At 49.1% G+C, this 18614-nt stretch overlaps 3 protein-coding genes across 3 annotated transcripts; 1 reads left to right on the top strand and 2 right to left on the bottom strand.

The window, feature by feature from the left end:
• Positions 1–238: 238 nt before the first annotated feature.
• Positions 239–4263, bottom strand: TMEM50A (transmembrane protein 50A). The gene is made up of 7 exons (XM_064471585.1): positions 4119–4263; positions 3662–3773; positions 3140–3252; positions 2662–2729; positions 2362–2454; positions 999–1059; positions 239–710 (listed from the first exon to the last, which is right to left on the bottom strand). Exons 2-7 carry the CDS (start codon positions 3752–3754, stop codon positions 665–667), a joined length of 474 nt encoding a protein of 157 aa, XP_064327655.1. The 5' UTR covers positions 3755–3773; positions 4119–4263; the 3' UTR covers positions 239–664.
• Positions 4264–4428: 165 nt separating this feature from the next.
• On the top strand, positions 4429–9527 carry RSRP1 (arginine and serine rich protein 1). Its single transcript, XM_064471584.1, has 6 exons — positions 4429–4644; positions 4795–4850; positions 6072–6695; positions 7033–7187; positions 8391–8474; positions 9001–9527. Exons 1-6 carry the CDS (start codon positions 4556–4558, stop codon positions 9184–9186), a joined length of 1194 nt encoding a protein of 397 aa, XP_064327654.1. The 5' UTR covers positions 4429–4555; the 3' UTR covers positions 9187–9527.
• A 967-nt stretch (positions 9528–10494) lies between these two features.
• On the bottom strand, positions 10495–13790 carry SYF2 (SYF2 pre-mRNA splicing factor). Its single transcript, XM_064471248.1, has 7 exons — positions 13699–13790; positions 13510–13617; positions 12255–12380; positions 11881–11998; positions 11692–11782; positions 10987–11085; positions 10495–10886 (listed from the first exon to the last, which is right to left on the bottom strand). The coding sequence occupies exons 1-7, from the start codon at positions 13756–13758 to the stop codon at positions 10721–10723; spliced, it is 768 nt and encodes a 255-aa protein (XP_064327318.1). The 5' UTR covers positions 13759–13790; the 3' UTR covers positions 10495–10720.
• Positions 13791–18614: the final 4824 nt, after the last annotated feature.

The raw sequence follows: 18614 nt of genomic DNA, 5'->3' as shown, positions 1-18614 counted from the left end.
CCTTTGTTTTACAGTGGTTAGAAAATAGTTCGCAGCAAGCTTTGTGATGAGGTACTTCCATCTAGAGCCACTACGCCATTTGTGCTTGTGCCTCTACAATGTCACAGCAACAGGAAGTTGTTGCCAGCAACGTCCTCGTTATCGTCGTAGGGTAAATTAAATATTCAGGGAGGGGGGAAAAAGAGATCCCAAAGCAGCACAGTTCTATATTATTCAAGAAAAGCCACACACCAGTAAGTTTTGAAATTAAAGAAATGGTTATATTGTCCAGGTATAGGAAATATTTAATAAATATATGTTAAAAAGTTGTTTTAAAGCATTTTTAGTAAGTCTTGGATTGTAAATAATATAATAGAAACAGCCAGTTAAATACATCCGTTTTTCACTATACTATTTACTTGTAACAAATGTCGTATCATAAAAGTGACTTCCGTTGTTACTTGTAGCAATTTTATATTTGTCAAAAACATTACAACGCTTAAATCAACATAGAAGAGTAAAAAAATGTAACAGAACAGAAACAGAAGTTTTAGTGCTATGATTTAAGTTTTGCTTGTTTTATATTTAGACACAACTGAAGGTCACCCTTTACAAAATGGTTTACAAAATTTCAGGAGTGTGCAGTTAAAAAACCAGCACGGCCAATGCGCTTCCACGGGCGCGCTCATTGCCACAGATCTTCCGTGCGACCAAATTTGAAGACCAGCCCTCTGTTTGAAACAGAATAAAGGGACGTGAGTACATAACGGAGCACATAAAATACCTAGTCCTTTAAACACAGGATTTCAGGGAGCAAGCTGTAGTATTTGTAAATCCCATTCCTGGTCCTGCAATGAAACCTACGCAGGCAGATCCCAAAGATCTCCTGCCTTTACCAGCAGTTTATTCACCCATGTCTAGTTACAAACAGAATACAGAAAAAAGAGATTACAGCAAGTTTCAGTTTTAATCATTATAAACAAATTAGATAAGAAATGAACGAAGACAGACAGTCTTACCCAAAAAAGATGAACGCATTCTGGAAAAACACAGCTATTCCTGGGTATACTACTGGTTTTTCTAACAAAAGAAAAAGATTCCATAAATTTTTTGGAAGTCATTTTCAAGAATATCCCAGCTCTGACATTTCAGAAGCACGAGGTTGTGTTGTCATAGCAAAGATAACCAGCTCATTTAAATATGAACCCTTGGAGCCTTTGCACTGCGAAGCAGCGGAAGGAGCCGAGTTAGAGAGAGGGTCCGTTACAATGTCGGATTCCCGACTAGGTACGTGGCGAAGTGACAAACTCCTAGCGCTGCTGCTACTATATAACGAATCTGCCCAAGTCAGATTGTTCTCACGTGGAATTAAGACAGCGCTAGGCAGCCCACAGAGCCCTTTAATTCTCTAACAAGATTGTCCCCTCCCATCTCTGTTGCTCAGTTGTGTGACACAGAAGACAAACGTAAGCCTTACCCCATTGGAAAGTTAATTCAATGGCTGTTGTGTGACCCCCACCCCAAATCAATAGCTTTGCAAGCAGAAGCAGCCTCTCCTGTTCTCTGACCTAAAATGTGCCCCTAAATGCAACGCTCAAGGTGACTGTAATTATCACATGGGATCGCACATCCTGTTTGGAATGCATGCGTGTGTAAGTATATATACATGTATCTTCATACATAGTGGCAATATACGGCATGGGGGTGCAACCTGGCAGCACTGCTATGCCATTAACGCACCCAGGTTTCCCTGAAAGTCCCGTGAATTGAGCGAGGGCAATGCTGGCCAGAGTGTAAATTAAACAAAACCACCAATGTTTCTTGGTCAGCCTGAAACTCACTTCAGTTCCAGGTACAAGTTGTATCTACATTTACTTAAGTGACCGGACTTATTTTTGAAAATAAAGACTAACTGCAGTTTTCACGTCTTTCTCAAGACTTCCCTTCACAAAAAGGTACCATGGTACATGTTAAGGTATGAATTTAAATGTCCAGTTTGCATTATTTTTTCCCCTTTTGCTAATTTAGCGTATAGGCTTTGGGAGCAATTTGCGTGAAATCAGTAATTTTTATCCTTGGAATAAGTGTTCACCCCAGGAATTATGCCCATACGATCACAGCAGTTTAATTATATCAGTGCAGTTCCCAGTTGACCAAGACCTGTGTTTCTAGTGAGGCTAGCTGGAAGTTTGGGACTCAGAAGTAGATAAAATCCATCCCAATAATGGTAGATAGTGTGGAATAGTGGTGCGTAGGGAACCAAAATATTAACACTGGGCCCGCCTATAAACTGTCTAAAAGTAAGTTCTATAATTCAACAGTAATTTAAAATACTTTAAACTTCCAAAAATTGATCAGCTGACATTCCATGCTCTACCTTACCCTTAACAACGTAGCCTCCAAAAAGGATCCACATGGAAGCAATCAGAGATCCAAAAGCCATCATAAAACCGATGAACAGCCAGATCCGAGCACCTTGAAAGAGATGTAGGGATGTTTTGTACCGGTGTGCAAGGACAGACACTCGTGACTTTCAGCACGCTCTTGTTTCAGAGCGCCTTCTGTCACACGCCAGAGCCACGCACAGGTACGCGGCGTGCACACCGGCACGGTTCTTACAACTCTTCCAAGACTTAAAGGCTTTGCAGATCTATCGCTACGCAATGGCCTACACCACCATACCTGTTTGTCCGAGACAGCCTTCACTGTAACTGTCACCCCGCACTTGTCCATTAGACACCGCATTGATCCTGCAAAACAGGATAGAACTGGGTAAACGTAGGTAAAGCACAAGGTAAATGTTTACCAAACGACAGATGAAACTCCTCAGGAATCCACATAAGAAGAGTGATGTTGTATTTCTTGCATTTTTTGATGGTTGTTTTGTTGTGTTTTTTTTTTTAAACAGGGGACAAGAACATTAAAAAGAGCTTAAAAGGCATTTCTCCAAAGAGAAATAAGACTCAGAGCTGTAAAACACACTTTAAAAAAAATGGCTCCTTAGTATGAATATCAACAAACATAAGACAGATATTAGAGATACTCATATAGCAACTTGTTATTCTTAGTTACCTCTCCATTTAAAGATGAAACTTTCTTTTATTAATTGCACAAAATAAGTTGTAGGAGTGTGTAGCTCTAATCAAGAAATTAGGCTTACATGAGGAATGCAATAGTGGCTATAACCCCACAAGCATGGTACGAATGGTTGAAGTCTTCCACTTCAGGGTATTTTACAGCTGCATCTATGATTATCCACCAACCTGTAAAAAACTTTAAAAAGAAGAAAAGCACAATAGCTTAAAGTACAGACACAAGCCTCTTTACAACATATAATATGACTCTAGGGAAAGTAACGTTAACATATGAAACCATTCTTACAGTTTCTAACTCAGAGTCGACTGACAGCATCACTAGTTTTGCTATCAACTTAGGAACAAGGTTAAACGCAAAGCCAGAGATTTACCTGCTTCAGTACTTATTACATGTGTATAAGCTGCAAAACTTAAGTAACACGTGGATGCAAAGCACCCAGAACAAATTTTGTCGTTAACTCTGCTGCTACATGCAAGCACAAAATCCCTGTTCTTCCTTTTACTTCCAAACAGCCACCGTTTTTAGCTCACCGACAGCTGGCTCCATCTAACCAGCCCGAAAGCAGCGCCGGAGAAGCCGTACGTACCAGCACGCCCGCAGCAACCGAAGCGATCGTGTTCCGCTTCTCTCCCCAGTCAACACACTCCGAGCACCTCACGCTCTCAAGAAAACCCGACATTTTTCAGCGCTCTAAAGAACTGGAGAAGGAAAAGGGACGTTTCTTTCCCGGAGGAACCCATCACGCACCACGGCCGGCGTGCATCCCCGCGCACGGTGCGAGGCAGGTTAAAAATGCTACTCGCTACCTCAGAACCCCGCAGCCAGGGCCCCTTCCCGGGCGGCCACCGACACCCACCAGGGGAACCGTCGGAGGGGCGAGGGGGCCCCCGGTTGAGGCGAAGACGCCACCAGCCACCGCAGCCAGCCCCCGGAGGGGCCCCGCCGCCCTCCCGCGAACGGCCGGCGGGGCTGCGGCCACCCGCGAGGGGAAGAACCCACCGGCCGAGCAGCCCGGGGACGCCTCACGCCGTCTCCCCGCTTACCCGAGGGCGGGGAACGGCCGGCGACTCCCCGGCGCCCACGCAGCAGCCCCGACCGCCGCCAGTCAGTCAGTCAGCCGCCGAGCCGCCCGCACTGCGCATGCACGGCGCTCAGCTGATGCGCGCCGGCGGAGTCGGGAGACGGGGGCGACTTTGCGCAGGCGCAGTGGGTGCAGACGGGCGTCTCCTCAACGGAGCCTTCTGCGCATGTGCCGCAGTGCTGTGTGGGGAGCGGTGGTGGCCAGTGCGCATGCGCCCGGGACCACAGCCCTCTGCGCATGCGCCCCCGTTCTCCGTTACGTAAGGGGTGGGGGACGTTCTGGAAGATTCTCAGTCGCTGCTGGGAGGCGGGAGCGGGAGGCGGCTGTTCTGAGGGCTCCGTCCTGCCGGGGCCGTAGCGCGGCTTGTTTTCTGGCTGGAAGGAGCCTTGATCGGTCGCTATGGGGGTGACTCACGAAGCGGGGTTGTCTCCTCAGGCGTCGCCGCTGGAGCAGGATCCGTGCGGGGGGAGCCCGGCTGGTTGGAGCCGGTGAGTTGCGGGGTTCCGCGGGGGCAGCCCCCGGAGCCGCTGCCGCAGGGCGGGGGGGCTCGCAAAAGGCTGTTATTCGGGGCGGTGGGAGGGCACCCCGTTACTCGCGGCGCGGGGGGCTCACGTTATTTACGTTTCTCTTCGTTGCAGGAACGCCCTGGTGTCCGAGGGGAACCAGCACCGGGGGTGCCCGGCGGCTCCCAGCGGTGAGTGCCCGTGCGCGGTCTCTGAGGGGGGGTCCCGTCCCCGTGGGTTGAGCGGGCGGAGGGGAGCGTGCTTCCTGCGGGGCTCGCCGGGGAACGGCCGCTTCTGTGCGTGGGGTGTGCTCAGTGTGGCCCTTGTCGGAAACGGTGGTGTCCGGGTAGCTTAGCCGTGGGGTCGGGGGCGGTGTTCGAGATGAGAATTAATCAGTTCTTTCGTCTTAGCTGTGCCCTGTATAGTGCTCGTGACCTTGGCCCTTGTTTAGAGGTGAAGGAGTGAAGCCTCAGCGTTAGCAGTAGTGAGGGGAATGCTTCTTATGAGCTCATGTAGAACTTAGTACCTCTGATCGATTTCAGTAAGGCTTATTTGGTAACTTTGGTTTACAACGAGCACCACATATAAATTTTGTCATAAAGCAAGCTTCCTTAAACTGTAAAGTAGTGCTGTTGGTCAGGGTTTAAGTAAGGTTTAAGAGTGATAAGATAGTTACACCCAGCAATACAGTAACCTTTGTAGGTATAAAATGGCTGCCACTAAAGAGGGACAGCCATTTTAATTATTAATATATAACCATAACACGCATTACATCTTTACAAGTCATCTAGTGAATCATTACCTGTATTTTTCACTAGTTATATAGGGTATTTTTAATAGTAGTTTGCTACATATGCCGCTGGGTTGCATGGAGTTCTGTGCAGAGAGTTTTGTGATGCGATACGGTCAAGACCTTGAAGTGGCTTTCCTTGTCAGAATAAAACAGTACAGCTTAACCTCCAATGAACTGCAGAAGAAAACTACTCGATTTGTACTGATCTGGAAGGCAAATGGTTCTCTTGCATTGTTGGTACAATAGGCTGCATAGATTGAATATAAAATTTCTTGAAAATTCTGTTTGGGGGGGAAGTATTAACTCGTATCCTTGTCATGAAAGATGAATGCTTACCTAGTAGATGAAGGGTATTAAACTTAAAACCCACACAAACAAACATCTTCAAAATTACACACAGCACTACCTATGGTTAAAACAAGCCTTTTATTTTTATTTCATATAGAAGACTGATGACAGGAAAGGAAATGACAAAACTTAAAGTTATCATGGGCAAAACATGCTGATAAACTGGATGAAAATTGTTGGGTGTGTTTAATTAGTATTGAACTTTTTGCCTGTGTGTTATAATGTTTGTTGCTGTGTAAATGATTAGCTTCCCCCTCCCCACCCACAACAGGAACAGAGACGGGGTATTACAGAACAACAATAAAAACGGAACCAGCTTCTGAAAGTACTTGTGTGGAGAAGATGGTGGTTAGGAAAACAGATGATATGACAGACATCATGGATGACTTAAGCCTCAGTTTACCGAAGAAGAGAGAGTTGTCTTTGACATCCAGGAGAAGTTGTGACAGGTCATCAACAAGGTCATCTAGCAGATCCTCTAGCAGTTCACGGTCCAGTTCAAGTAGTTCCTCTTCAGCCTCCTCCAGGAGCTGGAGCCGATCCAGATCCAGGTCACGGGCTAGAAGAAATGGTTCCCGAAGGTACAGAAGATACTCTCGTTCGTATTCCAGAAGCCGGTCGAGATCACGTGGCTACATGAGGTACCGAGGAAGGTACCATGCCAGGCACTACAGGAGGTACCACCGCTCTCCTCCAAGGTACAGATCACGCAGCAGGTCGTGGTCTCGTGGAAGATCTTATTATAGAAGGTCTTATTCGAGAAGCAGATCGCATTCAAGAGGCCGAAGATATTATGGATTTGGACGAACAATATATCCCGAGGCTTACAGGAACTGGAGAAGCAGATCACGAACAAGATCTCGGAGTAGATCACCTCTCCATCTGAGTGAAAAAGGTACTTTTTTGGAGACTTCCATTGTGTGAGAATCTCAAAACATACAATTTATATTAACCAGACAAATTCTTATCTGTTTATTTGCTTTGTAGAGCGTAACTGATAATGGCAATGTGGAAGAAAATGTCTGTGTGGTTATAAAAATGTATTAAAAGTAGTTCAGAGCATATTCTTTGTATTGCAACTGAAGCTAAATCTTCCAGGTTCTGAGGAAAATTTATCACAGTTGATGCTTATGTACGTGCAGTAATAGTAAACCTGCAGGTTTCTGGCTTGCATGGGTAGGTACGTGTTGGTTTAAGCATAAGAGAATGACACTTTTTTTCTCCTTTTGTAGACAAGAGGGAACTACTGGAAATAGCTAAAGCTAACGCTGCAAAAGCTCTGGGAACAGATAACATAGTGCTGCCAGCAAGCTTGAAGATCCTTACTCCCTCCAAAGAGATAAAAAATGAAAAACAAGAGCATGAAGATCCTGGAGAGTCAGCTGAGGTAAGTATGAACAGGAGTGTTCTCAGTGAAAAGGTAAACACTTCTTAAAACTTGCCGTCTGCACGGATGTGTTGTAGTTTAACTGTGGAGTTTGTGATTATGAATCCACACTCTTGAATGAAAACTTGAGCTTTGCCAGAATGCTAAAACTCCAGAAACCGCTCTAGACTTTGTGTTAAGCTGAAAGTACTGTGGACTCTCTTAAGAGGCGGTTGATCCACCGAGTATGTGCAGGTGTTCCAGTAGTGATAGCTTGCGAAGGAGAGGTGAATGTAGCTTGTGCTTTTGAGTTCTTGTCCATTATTTAGACTAGCTTATGTGTTTCTGACCTAAAACAAGGAGTCTCCTTTGGTACCAAACCTAGTGAATACAGTGTGGGTTTTTTAAAGGTTAAATCTTTCTACCCTTTTTAACTGTTAAAACCTTTTCATATGCAACAAACTTGTTTCCCAGAAATTACATACCCAAGCACACAATGCATTTTACATACTTTATTTCTGTCTTATAGAAATCATGACTATGGTTCCAGACATGATGAAGAAAATCTGTTGGTAATTAAGGGACTTGTGGGCTATAGCTGCTGTGAATTTAAGGGAGGGAGAAACTTGAGCAGCTTAAACTGAATTGCAATTGTAGTTTGGCTTTATTATGGTGTGTTAACCTGATTTGTGGTAAATACAAAACTGTAATAACTTACATCGATCGGCTACTGCTATTTCAAATAGAAGCAAATTTACTAAGGGTTTTAGACAAATGGTACAGGCATCCCTTTCACAATATATGCAATATATTCCAGATGTTGAGAGAGTACAGAAGAAGAGGCCTGCATCACTTGCAGATAAGTTTATTGTTGTTATCCAAAGCTCTGCAGGATGGATATGCAGAACTTAATGTGACTTGCTCTGCTGCTACACTTCACTGTATGGCAGTCCGTGCTTTGAATCGTTTGAATCCTCTTTAAAACTGTAACTGGGGCACGGATATCAGGTCACACGTGAATTGGCACCATGACATTGATAAAAACATTCACTGTTTTTCAGATTGAGTTCAGCATTGATCTGTTGGCATATTTAGTAGCTTACATCTACTCTTGATGTAAATATCTGAAACAATTCTACCAGAAAGCTATTGCTCTCTAGTAACTGCCTTAACTTGCATGGAATAATGTGTCCTCCCACTTAAGCTGTGTGTGCTCTTCTCTAGCAACCCAGAAGACTCTCAGAAGACATGACCAAGAGTGGAATGGAGAGAGCAGCCATACAGAGAAGCATTTCTTTCAGCCCTAATGTAAGTGTGATTTTTCCAAGATGGAAGTCCAGTACTTCATCCCCCCGGGTTAGGTTTTTCCTAGCGTTGGTTGCCAGATTAAAGATCTTTATTAATAGTAACAAGCTGAATTTAATGGTTTGATAATTGCTTTCCCAGAGGAGCTTGGTCAGTACTTCAGCAGTAAAGCGCTGTAAACACAACAGCAGTGTCTTGAAAATAAATGCTTACCTTTCAGTGCTTAATAATGTTGAATGCCTGTACTGTCCTGTAGGCTCCAAAGTGTATGCCAGAACTGGTTTACAACAGAATTTATTTCAAAGTACGTATTTGGGTGTATTTTAATAATGGAGAACTAAGGGAAAAGCAACTTCCCTGAATCCTGTGCTAATTAAGTGTACATAGTTGGTACCTGGTAGGTGCTGGGTCTCCTATGAGCTGGAAAGAAAACATTTGTCTTCTCAGCACAGATAAACCCCTTGAAGTTGGCAGGGCTTCGCACATTCCTTCTCATTCTAGGATGTCTAAAGAAAATGTCTGTTTCCAGAATACGATGGCAAAACCAGTACTACAGAAGCCAGCAAGCCAAGCTGTTAAAGAACCGGCAGTTTCTCTGGGAAGAGAAGAGGACAGAAAGGGAAGTCCCTATGGGCAGTGGGTTCCTGTCAAGAAGGAGGAGAAGAAAACATTTTTAAACTTCTCACCTAAAAGCGCACAGTTCCGGGCACGCTAGTGTGTATTTCTTGCTGTCTGACTGCAGCATTATGCATACTTCAGTAGTGAGATTGGAAATTTTCTGATCAGGTTGAAGACTTGTTAATACTGAATATTTATTTTGAGATCTTAATTTTGAAATCTTAGGTTTCTCTTTCAGATCTAGAGCACAGTGATCCAGAAGCCACAGATGGGAATCTTGTGTATATTTGTAAATATTTTTGTATTGCTTTAATGGACTAGAACTTACAGGTGGGTAACTTTTTTCTAAATGAGAGTTTGGTAGCTGTTATTTTAAACACTTGATTTATGTTGTGTAACTGTTTACTTCAAGTAAATAAACTTTAGTTTTGCACTGGCTTCTCCATGTGTCAAGTACTAGACCTGTGTTGGGTAGTAAGTGGAGTACGTCCTGGAAGTGGTAATTTCCAGGCTTAGCTTTCACTTGCCTGACTGATAGCACGAAGTGCAACAGAAGACAATTTTTGCATCATTCTGAAAGTGGACCTTTGTGTTGGAACTGTTCCTGCCCAGGCTGTGGCTGGTTCAGGGCCTCCAGAGGACCCTCACCAGGTACCCCTCTGTGAGTGGAAGGTGTGTGTTGGACGTACACCCGACCGCTACGTGCGAAGCCATCGCCATTCTCACTGTTAGAGGCTTTGCACCTGAGCACCTGTCACTTCTGCTGGCTTCTAATGCTGAGCTTAGCTTGTGGTTTGGTTCAGGTGGCTTTAAAAAGAGCCTTTAAAGCTGCACTGTGTTAGGAAGTAAGCAAATGGTAAAGGTAGCGGAGGAGGCTGTAACTGTTCAGAGCTCCAGAATTCCGCAGGACTGTGTGCTCAGCTCTGGCTCAGCACCACCTTTGTGAAGTACTGCCCTGTCAGCAGGCTCTCGTGTGGTTTTGGGAGCAGTTGAACTCTTTTTTTTTTTTTTTTTTTAATTTTACTAACTGGTTATTTTTACCAAAAAAAAATAACACTGACACCTAGTCTGGAAGCTTCTTTAAGAAACAAACTGCCAAGAGAAGGCTGGCAGATGTTCTAAGGATTGTATTTTGTGGCAATTTCAAGCTGATGCTTGAGATAATCCCTGTTTGTTGCCCTCCTGGGGAGGAGGGAGGCAGTTCTGCTGCTGGGGTGGTGGCATGGCTGTGCTGTACAGGCACTGCCCAGGGAACAGCTCCAGACTCCAGCACGTGCCAGTGAGCTGGGGTACCTGCTCCTTCATGGAAAGGTCATGCAGGTTCCTCAGTCGTTCTCTTAACTGTGTTTTCAGGGACTTAATCAGTCTCCAGCTACTGAAGAATGAGGACAAGCTTTATTCTAACTGGAGTAATAAGAGTGTGTTTATTTAGGACATGAAATTGCACAGGCTGGTTACTTCAAGTAAAAGCTATATACAGCTGAAGTTGTTATGCAAATTACTTCTATTACACTAAATATACTGATTTTAGAAAGGATTTTTCTGATACAACCTAAAATTGCCTGCAAACCCTCTATACCAAACTTTAACAGATGTAGGGCTGTCGCATGGGTGTTGCTGGAGGTGATGGTTCAGACAGCTGTTCCCCTCTCCAAGTTCTGTTTAATCTCAGCCGTGTACTTCCCATAGAACCTCTCCGCCTTCTTATTGAACTTGGCGTTCCTCTCGTTGATGTAGTCGATGTCGGCATCGTCGTTGTAAGGACGTCTCCGACTGTATTTTTCACGCTTCTCAATCCTGTGAGACAAGCAGCAGCATTTGAGGGCCGCGGGTGAAGGGATTCGATTACACCAAGCTCTGTCGCACACCGCTTCAATTTATCTTAGTATTTACTTACTGTTTCTCAAGATCTGCAACCATTCTATCAACCCCTTCCTTAGATGGCACGTGAGTTCCGTGGAGAAGGCTGTCAGAGGTGGGATAAAGCGCTTCACCGCTGGACAAGAGTAAGAGGGGCAGCAGTTTTACACGACTCTGTCGATGGTTCTGAGATTGCACTGCTTCTGTCTGGTTCTTAATTAACATTAACTCATAATGAACTATGGGAGTCCAAGATTCAGGTGAGAACACGATATTAAAAACAAGCTATTAATTATTTTCAGAGACACTAGCATGTGCCTATGGAAGATACAGGAACCCCACACTGAAATAATTCTGAAAGCAAATTTGGCCAGCTCCCATCTGTCAGTCAGCCTGTTCTTAAACCATGCCAGGCCATTTAGAAAACCCCCAACCCTACTCTGAGAAAGCAGAGTCATCTACTCACGCGTTTAAATATTATCTAATTGACCAAATATTTCTTCAAACTTGGTAATGCCAAGTTTGAAGCAATGAACCTCATCAGTTACATCACTGCCCCTCGTCCCTACCGCCGCAGGGTATCAGGCCACGTGTTACGATTGTGTTAAAAGGCTAATTAATATCACAGCGTCTATGAGGATGCGCGTGTGCTGGAAGGAGTAGTGTAAGGCTTCAGTGTTTGGTACTAATACCGTGGTAGAAACACCGTGAATGTTATCGGATGACTGAAATCCAAACTTACTACTGCTCTTTCAGCTTCTCGTACTGCTCCAGGTCGGGTTTGATCTGCCGAGTTAACCTCTGGTACTGGCGCAGCTGAGCAGCCGCGTAATCTTTGGGAGAAAATTAATTAGGGTGAAGGTTTTTATTTCACGATTCGGTTTGCAGCTGCCAAACCCACAAAGGTGTTCATTACGAACACAGGCATTACCTGAAAATCCTAGATCTGGATTTTTCCTCTTCTTTTTCCTTTCCCATCTCTCGGCATCCTCAGCACTGATCTCTAGCAGTTTAACTCGCTCGTAGTCTTCTCCTCTTGCTGCACATTCCTAACACAGCACACAGAGCATCTCAGTTTTAACAACAAGGCAGTGGCCAAGCATCAAACTTAGAACTGCTTAGATCAGGCCTGTCAACCTCTACTGCAGGACAATAATTTAGGTAATCAGGAGGTGGATTTTGGGGGGTTAATGTCTGTGCAAGCTCCCAGGACTGCCTACCCCCCCACAAAGTGGGGCTCAGTGTCACCGCAGGCACACAGACTGACGCTCGGCAGGGTTACAGAAGCTGTAATTGTGCATTTACCTTCTTTTTTTCCTCCACCTTCAGCTCCCACTCCAGCCGAGCTTTTTTGGCTTCCCAGTTTGCTGGCAATTTAAGTCTTTTATCTTCTTCCACCACTTCTTGGTGATTCAGCTTGCGAGCCTCATTCTAGGAACAAAACAGTTTGTTACTGAACTCCAGAGATGCGCAGCAATGGTTGATCATAGAAACAAAAATAAAAAACCCAGAACACCCAAGGATCACAGGTGCCTGTCCCAGGCAGGGGCCAGGCCGCTGGTTCCTGGTCGTGCCACGGCAAAGGGCTAAAGAAACCATCGCCCGTATGTGCCAGGTAGGGGTTGGACAGGGCGGGAATTGCTGATGCTCAGGCTCCAGCCAATACATGGCTGGGACTGAAACCTGCTGGCAGCCCTCCCCTTCCCTCGCGTGCCTGTTTCACAGGCGCACCAATGCCGGGGCTGTGCCCTTGCTCTGCTCTGACAGTGAGCAGCCAACTTGATCGTGAGCCAGTGCTGTGCCCCTGTGGCCAAGAGCAACAGCGGTATCCTGGTGTGTGTTAAAGGGAGCGTGGCCAGCAGGGCGAGGGAGGTTATCCTCCCCCTCTCGATCACCCTAGTGCTTCACCTAGTTCTGGGCGCCCCAGTTTAAAATGGACAGGGAACTGCTCGAGCATGTCCAGTGGAGAGCTACCAAGATGATCAGGGGACTGGAGCATCTCCCTTATGAAGAAAGGCTAAGAGACCTGCCTGGGCTTGTTCAGCCTGGAGAAGAGAAGGCTGAGGGGGGATCTTATCAATGCTTATAAATATCTGAAGGGCAGGTGTCAGGAAGATGGGGCCGGGCTTTTTTCAGTGGTGCCCAATGACAGGCCAAGGGGCAACAGGCACAAGCTGGAACACGGGAAGTTCCACCTGAACATGAGGACAAACCCCTTCCCCGTGCGGGTGCCAGAGCAGGGGCACAGGCCGCCCAGAGAGGCTGTGGGGTCCCTTCCCTGGAGACATTCACCCCCCGCCTGGACGCAGCCCTGTGCCCCCTGCTCTGGGTGCCCCTGCTCAAGCAGGGGGTGGGACGGGATGAGCTCCAGAGGGCCCTTCCAACCCCCGCCATTCCGGGATTCTGTGAACCGGCGGCATCACCTCCCCGGGACCCCCGGCCGGCCTGTGCCCGACCCGGGCCGGGCGACCCCCGCCGCCCTCCCGCTTTGCTTCCCCGCGCACCGGCGGCAGCGCAGGCAGGAAGCGGCCCCGGCCCCGCTCCGCCCGCCGCCACGTACTCGCTTCATGTGGAGCTCTCGGAACTTGCGCAGCCGCTCCTCCCGCTTCTGCGCTGCGGCCGCCGCCGCCGTGCCAGGCCTCGCCTCGTCCTCCGAGCCCGAGGAACCCTGGAACAACCCACACTCAGCCACCGGCACCGTGAAGGAGTCGGGGAACCCCACCCTCCTCCCCCCTCGCCGCCGCCTCACCCCTTCATCGGGATCGGGAGCCCCCAAACCGCCCAGCGCCGACACCGCAGCCGCCGCCATCGCGCACGGTAAACACTTCCGCTTCCGGCCTCCCGCACGTCCTGCCGGATTGATGCTCGGGCGCCCCCCAGCGGGCGGGAGGTGCCGCTCCGCTCGCCGCCGCCGTCCCCTCACCTCCTGAGGCGGCGGGGCCGAGGCCTCCCGCCCCGCCGCCAGACGCGCCCTCGCTGCCCCTCGCCTCGACGCCTGCCGAGGATTTTCCCCGCTCCCTGCAGCTGGAGAAGGTTCAAATTCTGCTCCCCGCCGGCATCTGGTAGCGGGGTTTGTCGCCATGGCCTCCAGCCCTCGTCTCCCCTTTCCGCCGCCTGATTTAAACCGAGCCTGGGTCACAAGGGGCTGTTGTGAGGCGGCCCCGGCCTCACCGGGAGCCCGGGCCGCTGTTGCTCTCCGACACCCCGGAGTCGGCATTCTGCACGCGTGGTTTGGGCTTTATGGGCTTAATTTCTGTGTGCTGAGGAGAAGCAGTTGGAAAGCAGTGACTCTCTTTTTTTGTCTTTAGAGCCAGATATAAAGCCTTGTCACTGCATCTTGGAGCCATTTGGAAAGCAATCTTTAAATTACCCCTGTATCCCAGACACTAATGTCCGGGCAGGCAACCTACTGCGGGCTTGAAGTGACTCCATGGTTCAGTAAACACTGTTAATCAGCCTTCTTTTCATCTCCCAAGGAATCAATGGGGTGATGCGAACTTTATGGTCAAAGTAAGGAAGCAGCACGTGAACCAGAGGAACTCTGCTGTGCCTCAGCTCACCTGGAAGCACCAGCGAGATCCAGGGTAGAGCCTGGGGCAGGATGAGAAACCAAGAAACAGCACCCCTCTGCCTGTGCCATCCACCCCCTCAGCCCCTTGGGAATCACTCAGGTTACCCACAGCAGGCTTGCTCAGGGAGAAAGTTGCAGCTCTGACAGAAAACAAAGTGATAAAGGTTTTGCTTCGGATCAAAGAGTCAAAATTTCCATAATATTGCTGCAGTGGCCAGGATCTTCCAGCCTTACAAAGTCAAATAAAGGTTTATTATAAGGATTTATCAGTAACATGGATATGCACATACAAATGCATCTATGTCTATGTATGTGTAAATTCCTTACATTTGTACAGTGAAGGTAGAAGGGTTCAGGACTTTTGTTTTTCTTTGAAGAAACAATCTGAACCCCGGAAGGTTAATAACTGCTGGCTGACAATATGTTTTTTAAACTCACCTTGTCAGCTGCGGCTTGTGACTTTCCAGCAGAGGGAAATGCAGCACAAGCGATGAGGGGTTGTGGCAATGGCAGGCAGCCCTGGCAAATGCAAACTATCTCTGTTCTCTTTTAACTTCACTTTCTTCCGCTGCCAAACTCTGATGCATGCTGAGTGATTAAAAATATCAAATACAGCGTTACCCAGCAAGGACTCAAGTCAGAGTCAAAAAAAAGAAACCCAAACTAGTGAAGCCAATGCTGTAAAACTGGGCAGACTGGGGCAAAGAATGGGAGGCAGAAGGCTTTTACATAGCCCTTTTGCAATATCTTAAGAAAAAGGAGAGGATTGTCCCAATGCGGTTTGGGTTTTGGGTGTCCCCCCTCACCTGCCTTGTCTGTACCGTCATGGCTTGGCTGGGAGGCGTCAGGTTTCCCGGCACGTGGAGCGAGCTGCCGCCACACTGGGGACAGGGGCCACTGGTGCTGGAAGGAGGGAGATATCTGAAAGAAGCAGCCAGTGAAGCAGTTGATGTCGTCGCGCAGTAAATTGGGCAGTGCGCTGTCAAAATCTGGGTTATGTGCTTGGGCCACAGCTTTACCGATGTCTCTCTGCTCCAGCCGGAGCTCCCGGCCCCTCTGCCCTGAGGTTGTCCCTTAGGTCCAGTCCTCGCCAGCTCTGAGCCCTCTGCAGCGAGGGGCATCCCGCCGCCTGAGTAGGTGGCCCCGTGGAAAGGGGTTTTAGCGAAGGTGATGAGTGCATGACAGGAGCGAAGGGAAGCTGAGAGAAACTTCTTGCCACTGCAGCAGCAACCCTGCTCATGTCCTGCCTTTTTTTTTTTTCTGGAGCATGCAGACAATCTCCTGTGAGATCTGAGCACTTGGTTGCTCCTTGTCTCCTCCAGACACAAGTTAGGAGCAAGCGGAGGGGCGAAGCGGCGGGGGAGGAGGGTGGGCTCTGGGCAGAGGCTGCGCCAGATATCTGCTCTGCTCCGTGACATGGGGGTGGCCTCAGCTCAGCTGCAGAGTGAGGCCATCAGCCGCTTGCGTACTCCCTACCCTTTTATTTAATCGTGGGAAGTCGTGGATGGTTTTTATGGGTTTGTGCAGTTTCTTGGCCCAGCCAAGCACTGAGCTTGGTGGAGCCTCTTTTCCCTTCTCACTGTGGTAATGTAGTTATAAAATAAACCCAAGAGGTTTCCCTGGCTTCTGTGGACTTGCTTCTGGGTCCGATGCCAGCTCAGGGAGCCTGGTTCCTGGTGCAGGTGCTGAGTGCCTCCCTGGCTCAGTGGTACCGCTGCAAATCCCAACCTGGCCTGAAAGAGCAGGGAATTCACCCAAACCTGCCTTGTGCCAAGGAGCAGGGACTGGTCCTGAGCGGGCTGACAGTGAGTACATGCAGATCTGCTCTTGCTGTCACTTACAGTTAATTTATTTTTAGATTTAAAAATGTTTTTATTTCTCATGCACACAGAACTGGCACTGCTTTTTTGGGTCGTAGCTGACTCCATTGTCTTCTCCAGTTATGCCTCCCCTGCAGTGCTGAAATGAAAAATTCCAGTTACATATTGTACAGGGGATGGGAGCTCGGAGGAACTGACTCATCTCGGTTATATTTGTCTTTTTCAAAGGGGAAGATCCTGGTTGAGGGGTGGTGGGGGAGCAGCATCAGTTATGTCCCATCCGCTGCAGCAAACGTGACACTTTTTTATCAGGGGTCCGCAGGGTGCGTGGCTGAGTGCCCCTGCGAAGGCAGCTGGGCGTCCTCGCAGCGTGAAGCTCCTCAGGCTGCTCGGACAGTCGGGGCAGCGTGGAAGGGAGGGGCTTGTGTCGTTTCTCAGAAAAATAATCGTGGCTGTGGTGCAACAGAGGCCACAGCGCGCTCCCTAGGACGCGAGCCAAGCCACTGTGTGCCAGCGCCACAGGTAGCGAGCCCCAGCCCTGGGGACGTTTCCCACCCACGAGGGAGGGTGGACAGGGGGGGATAACCCCCAAGCTGGAGCTGAAGTGAGGTCTGCAGCGCACCCACCTTGCTCTGTGCAGGTAGTGCTTAAGCACAACAGCCGGGCCACTGGGGTGGCTGGTCCCTTGCCCTGAGCTGGGGCATCCATCAGCGTCTCTTCCCTAAATGTCTGCTCTCACTGCCTCTGCCCCGCAGCACAGCCTCCATCTCTCACCCTCGCAGGGCAGCTCTGGGGCTGATCCACGGCAGCAGTGGTTTGGGTGTGCAATACCGTGGTCTGGGTGTGCAATGCCGTGGTTTGGGCATGCAATGCAGTGGTTTGGGCGTGCAATGCCGTGGCTTGGGTGTGCAGCGCCATGGTTTGGGCATGCAATGCAGTGGTTTGGGCATGCAATGCCATAATTTGGGTGTGCAGTGCACTGGCTTGGGCGTGCAATGCCGTGGCTTGGGCGTGCAATGCCATGGTTTGGGCGTGCAATGCCATGGTTTGGGCGTGCAATGCAGTGGTTTGGGTGTGCAATGCACTGGCTTGGGCGTGCAATGCCGTGGCTTGGGCGTGCAATGCCGTGGTTTGGGCGTGCAGTGCCATGGTTTGCGCGTGCAATGCAATGGCTTAGGTGTGCAATGCCGTGGTTTGGGTGTGTAATGCCGTGGTTTGGGTGTACAATGCAGTGGTTTGGGCGTGCAATGCCATGGTTTGGGCGTGCAATGCTGTTCCTTGGGTGTGCAATGCCGTGGCTTGGTCATACAATGCCATAATTTGGGTGTGCAGTGCACTGGCTTGGGTGTGCAATGCTGTGGTTTGGGCGTGCAATGCCGTGGCTTGGGTGTGCAATGCTGTTCCTTGGGTGTGCAATGCCATGGTTTGGGTGTGCAATGCCGTGGCTTGGGTGTGCAATGCCACGATCCAGACCTGCAATGCCACAACGTGGACCAGGACTGCGCGTGTCTGACCCACAGCACCGTGGGTCCTTGCGCTGGGTGTGGGTGCTGCTGGAGGGGGCAGGCAGGCATGACTGCTGCGGCCAAGGACGGCTCTTCTCCCCTTGGTCCCACAGGGGAGCTCGCCCCTCCCCAGCTGCCACGTGTCACATCGATGCCGTCATGTGCAACCTGCCACATGGGCTTCTTGCGTGTCAGAAGGGAGCCGTGAGTGTGCTGGGGGATGTGATAAGGCCCCGGCATGCGGTGGCGTGAGTACAGCTCTCCTGCGCGGTCCCAGCAGCTGCAGGAGCCGCTTCCACTTCCTGCCCGTCCCTGCCTGTGCAGCGCAGCTCCATGCTGTTCAACAGCTGCCGCGCTCCATCCTGTTTCGTGATGAAAGGTGCTTTAGAAGCGGAAGAACATTATGATGATCAGGAGAAATAATGTACAGGCAGGGCTGGAGACAAGGCGAGCCTGCTCTCATCCCGGTCCCAGCCCTTGGGATGGGTGGTGGTGGCGGGGGGATGGACGCGCTCAGCCAGGCAGCGGGGACCCTTCCCCACCTCTGATTTTGGGGGAAACCACAGGGGTGAGCATGGGTAGTACATCTGGTGTTGGTTTGCTGTGCTCCCACTGGGCCAGCTCGCTGCAGCGCCATCCCGGTGGTGTCCTGACATCTGGGAACCTCAGACTTGTGGCCAAATGTCCTTTGTCACTGGGATGAAAACTGGGGGCAGCAAAAGAGGCAGTGCCCGGGATGCCCACGTGGTCAGGAGCCTTGAGGCTGGGA

This window comes from Phalacrocorax carbo, chromosome 22, assembly GCF_963921805.1.
Source record: "Phalacrocorax carbo chromosome 22, bPhaCar2.1, whole genome shotgun sequence".
In the NCBI taxonomy this organism is placed as follows: domain Eukaryota; kingdom Metazoa; phylum Chordata; class Aves; order Suliformes; family Phalacrocoracidae; genus Phalacrocorax; species Phalacrocorax carbo.
This window is presented reverse-complemented; position numbering and strand designations above follow the sequence as displayed.

Excerpts from the sequence above, each read along its gene's own strand:
- TMEM50A (XM_064471585.1), bottom strand. The coding sequence starts at position 3,754 with ATGTCGGGTTTTCTTGAGAGCGTGAGGTGCTCGGAGTGTGTTGACTGG. Across the intron at positions 3,253-3,661 it reads CGGTTGCTGCGGGCGTGCTG|TTTTTTACAGGTTGGTGGAT; the intron begins GTACGTACGGCT and ends TTCTTTTTAAAG. Across the intron at positions 1,060-2,361 it reads TGGAGGCTACGTTGTTAAGG|AAAAACCAGTAGTATACCCA; the intron begins GTAAGGTAGAGC and ends TTCTTTTGTTAG.
- RSRP1 (XM_064471584.1), top strand. The coding sequence starts at position 4,556 with ATGGGGGTGACTCACGAAGCGGGGTTGTCTCCTCAGGCGTCGCCGCTG. Across the intron at positions 7,188-8,390 it reads ATCCTGGAGAGTCAGCTGAG|CAACCCAGAAGACTCTCAGA; the intron begins GTAAGTATGAAC and ends GCTCTTCTCTAG. Across the intron at positions 8,475-9,000 it reads GCATTTCTTTCAGCCCTAAT|AATACGATGGCAAAACCAGT; the intron begins GTAAGTGTGATT and ends GTCTGTTTCCAG.
- SYF2 (XM_064471248.1), bottom strand. The coding sequence starts at position 13,758 with ATGGCGGCGGCTGCGGTGTCGGCGCTGGGCGGTTTGGGGGCTCCCGAT. Across the intron at positions 13,618-13,698 it reads CTCCCGATCCCGATGAAGGG|GGTTCCTCGGGCTCGGAGGA; the intron begins GTGAGGCGGCGG and ends GGGTTGTTCCAG. Across the intron at positions 11,086-11,691 it reads GAGAAGCTGAAAGAGCAGTA|CGGTGAAGCGCTTTATCCCA; the intron begins GTAAGTTTGGAT and ends ACTCTTGTCCAG.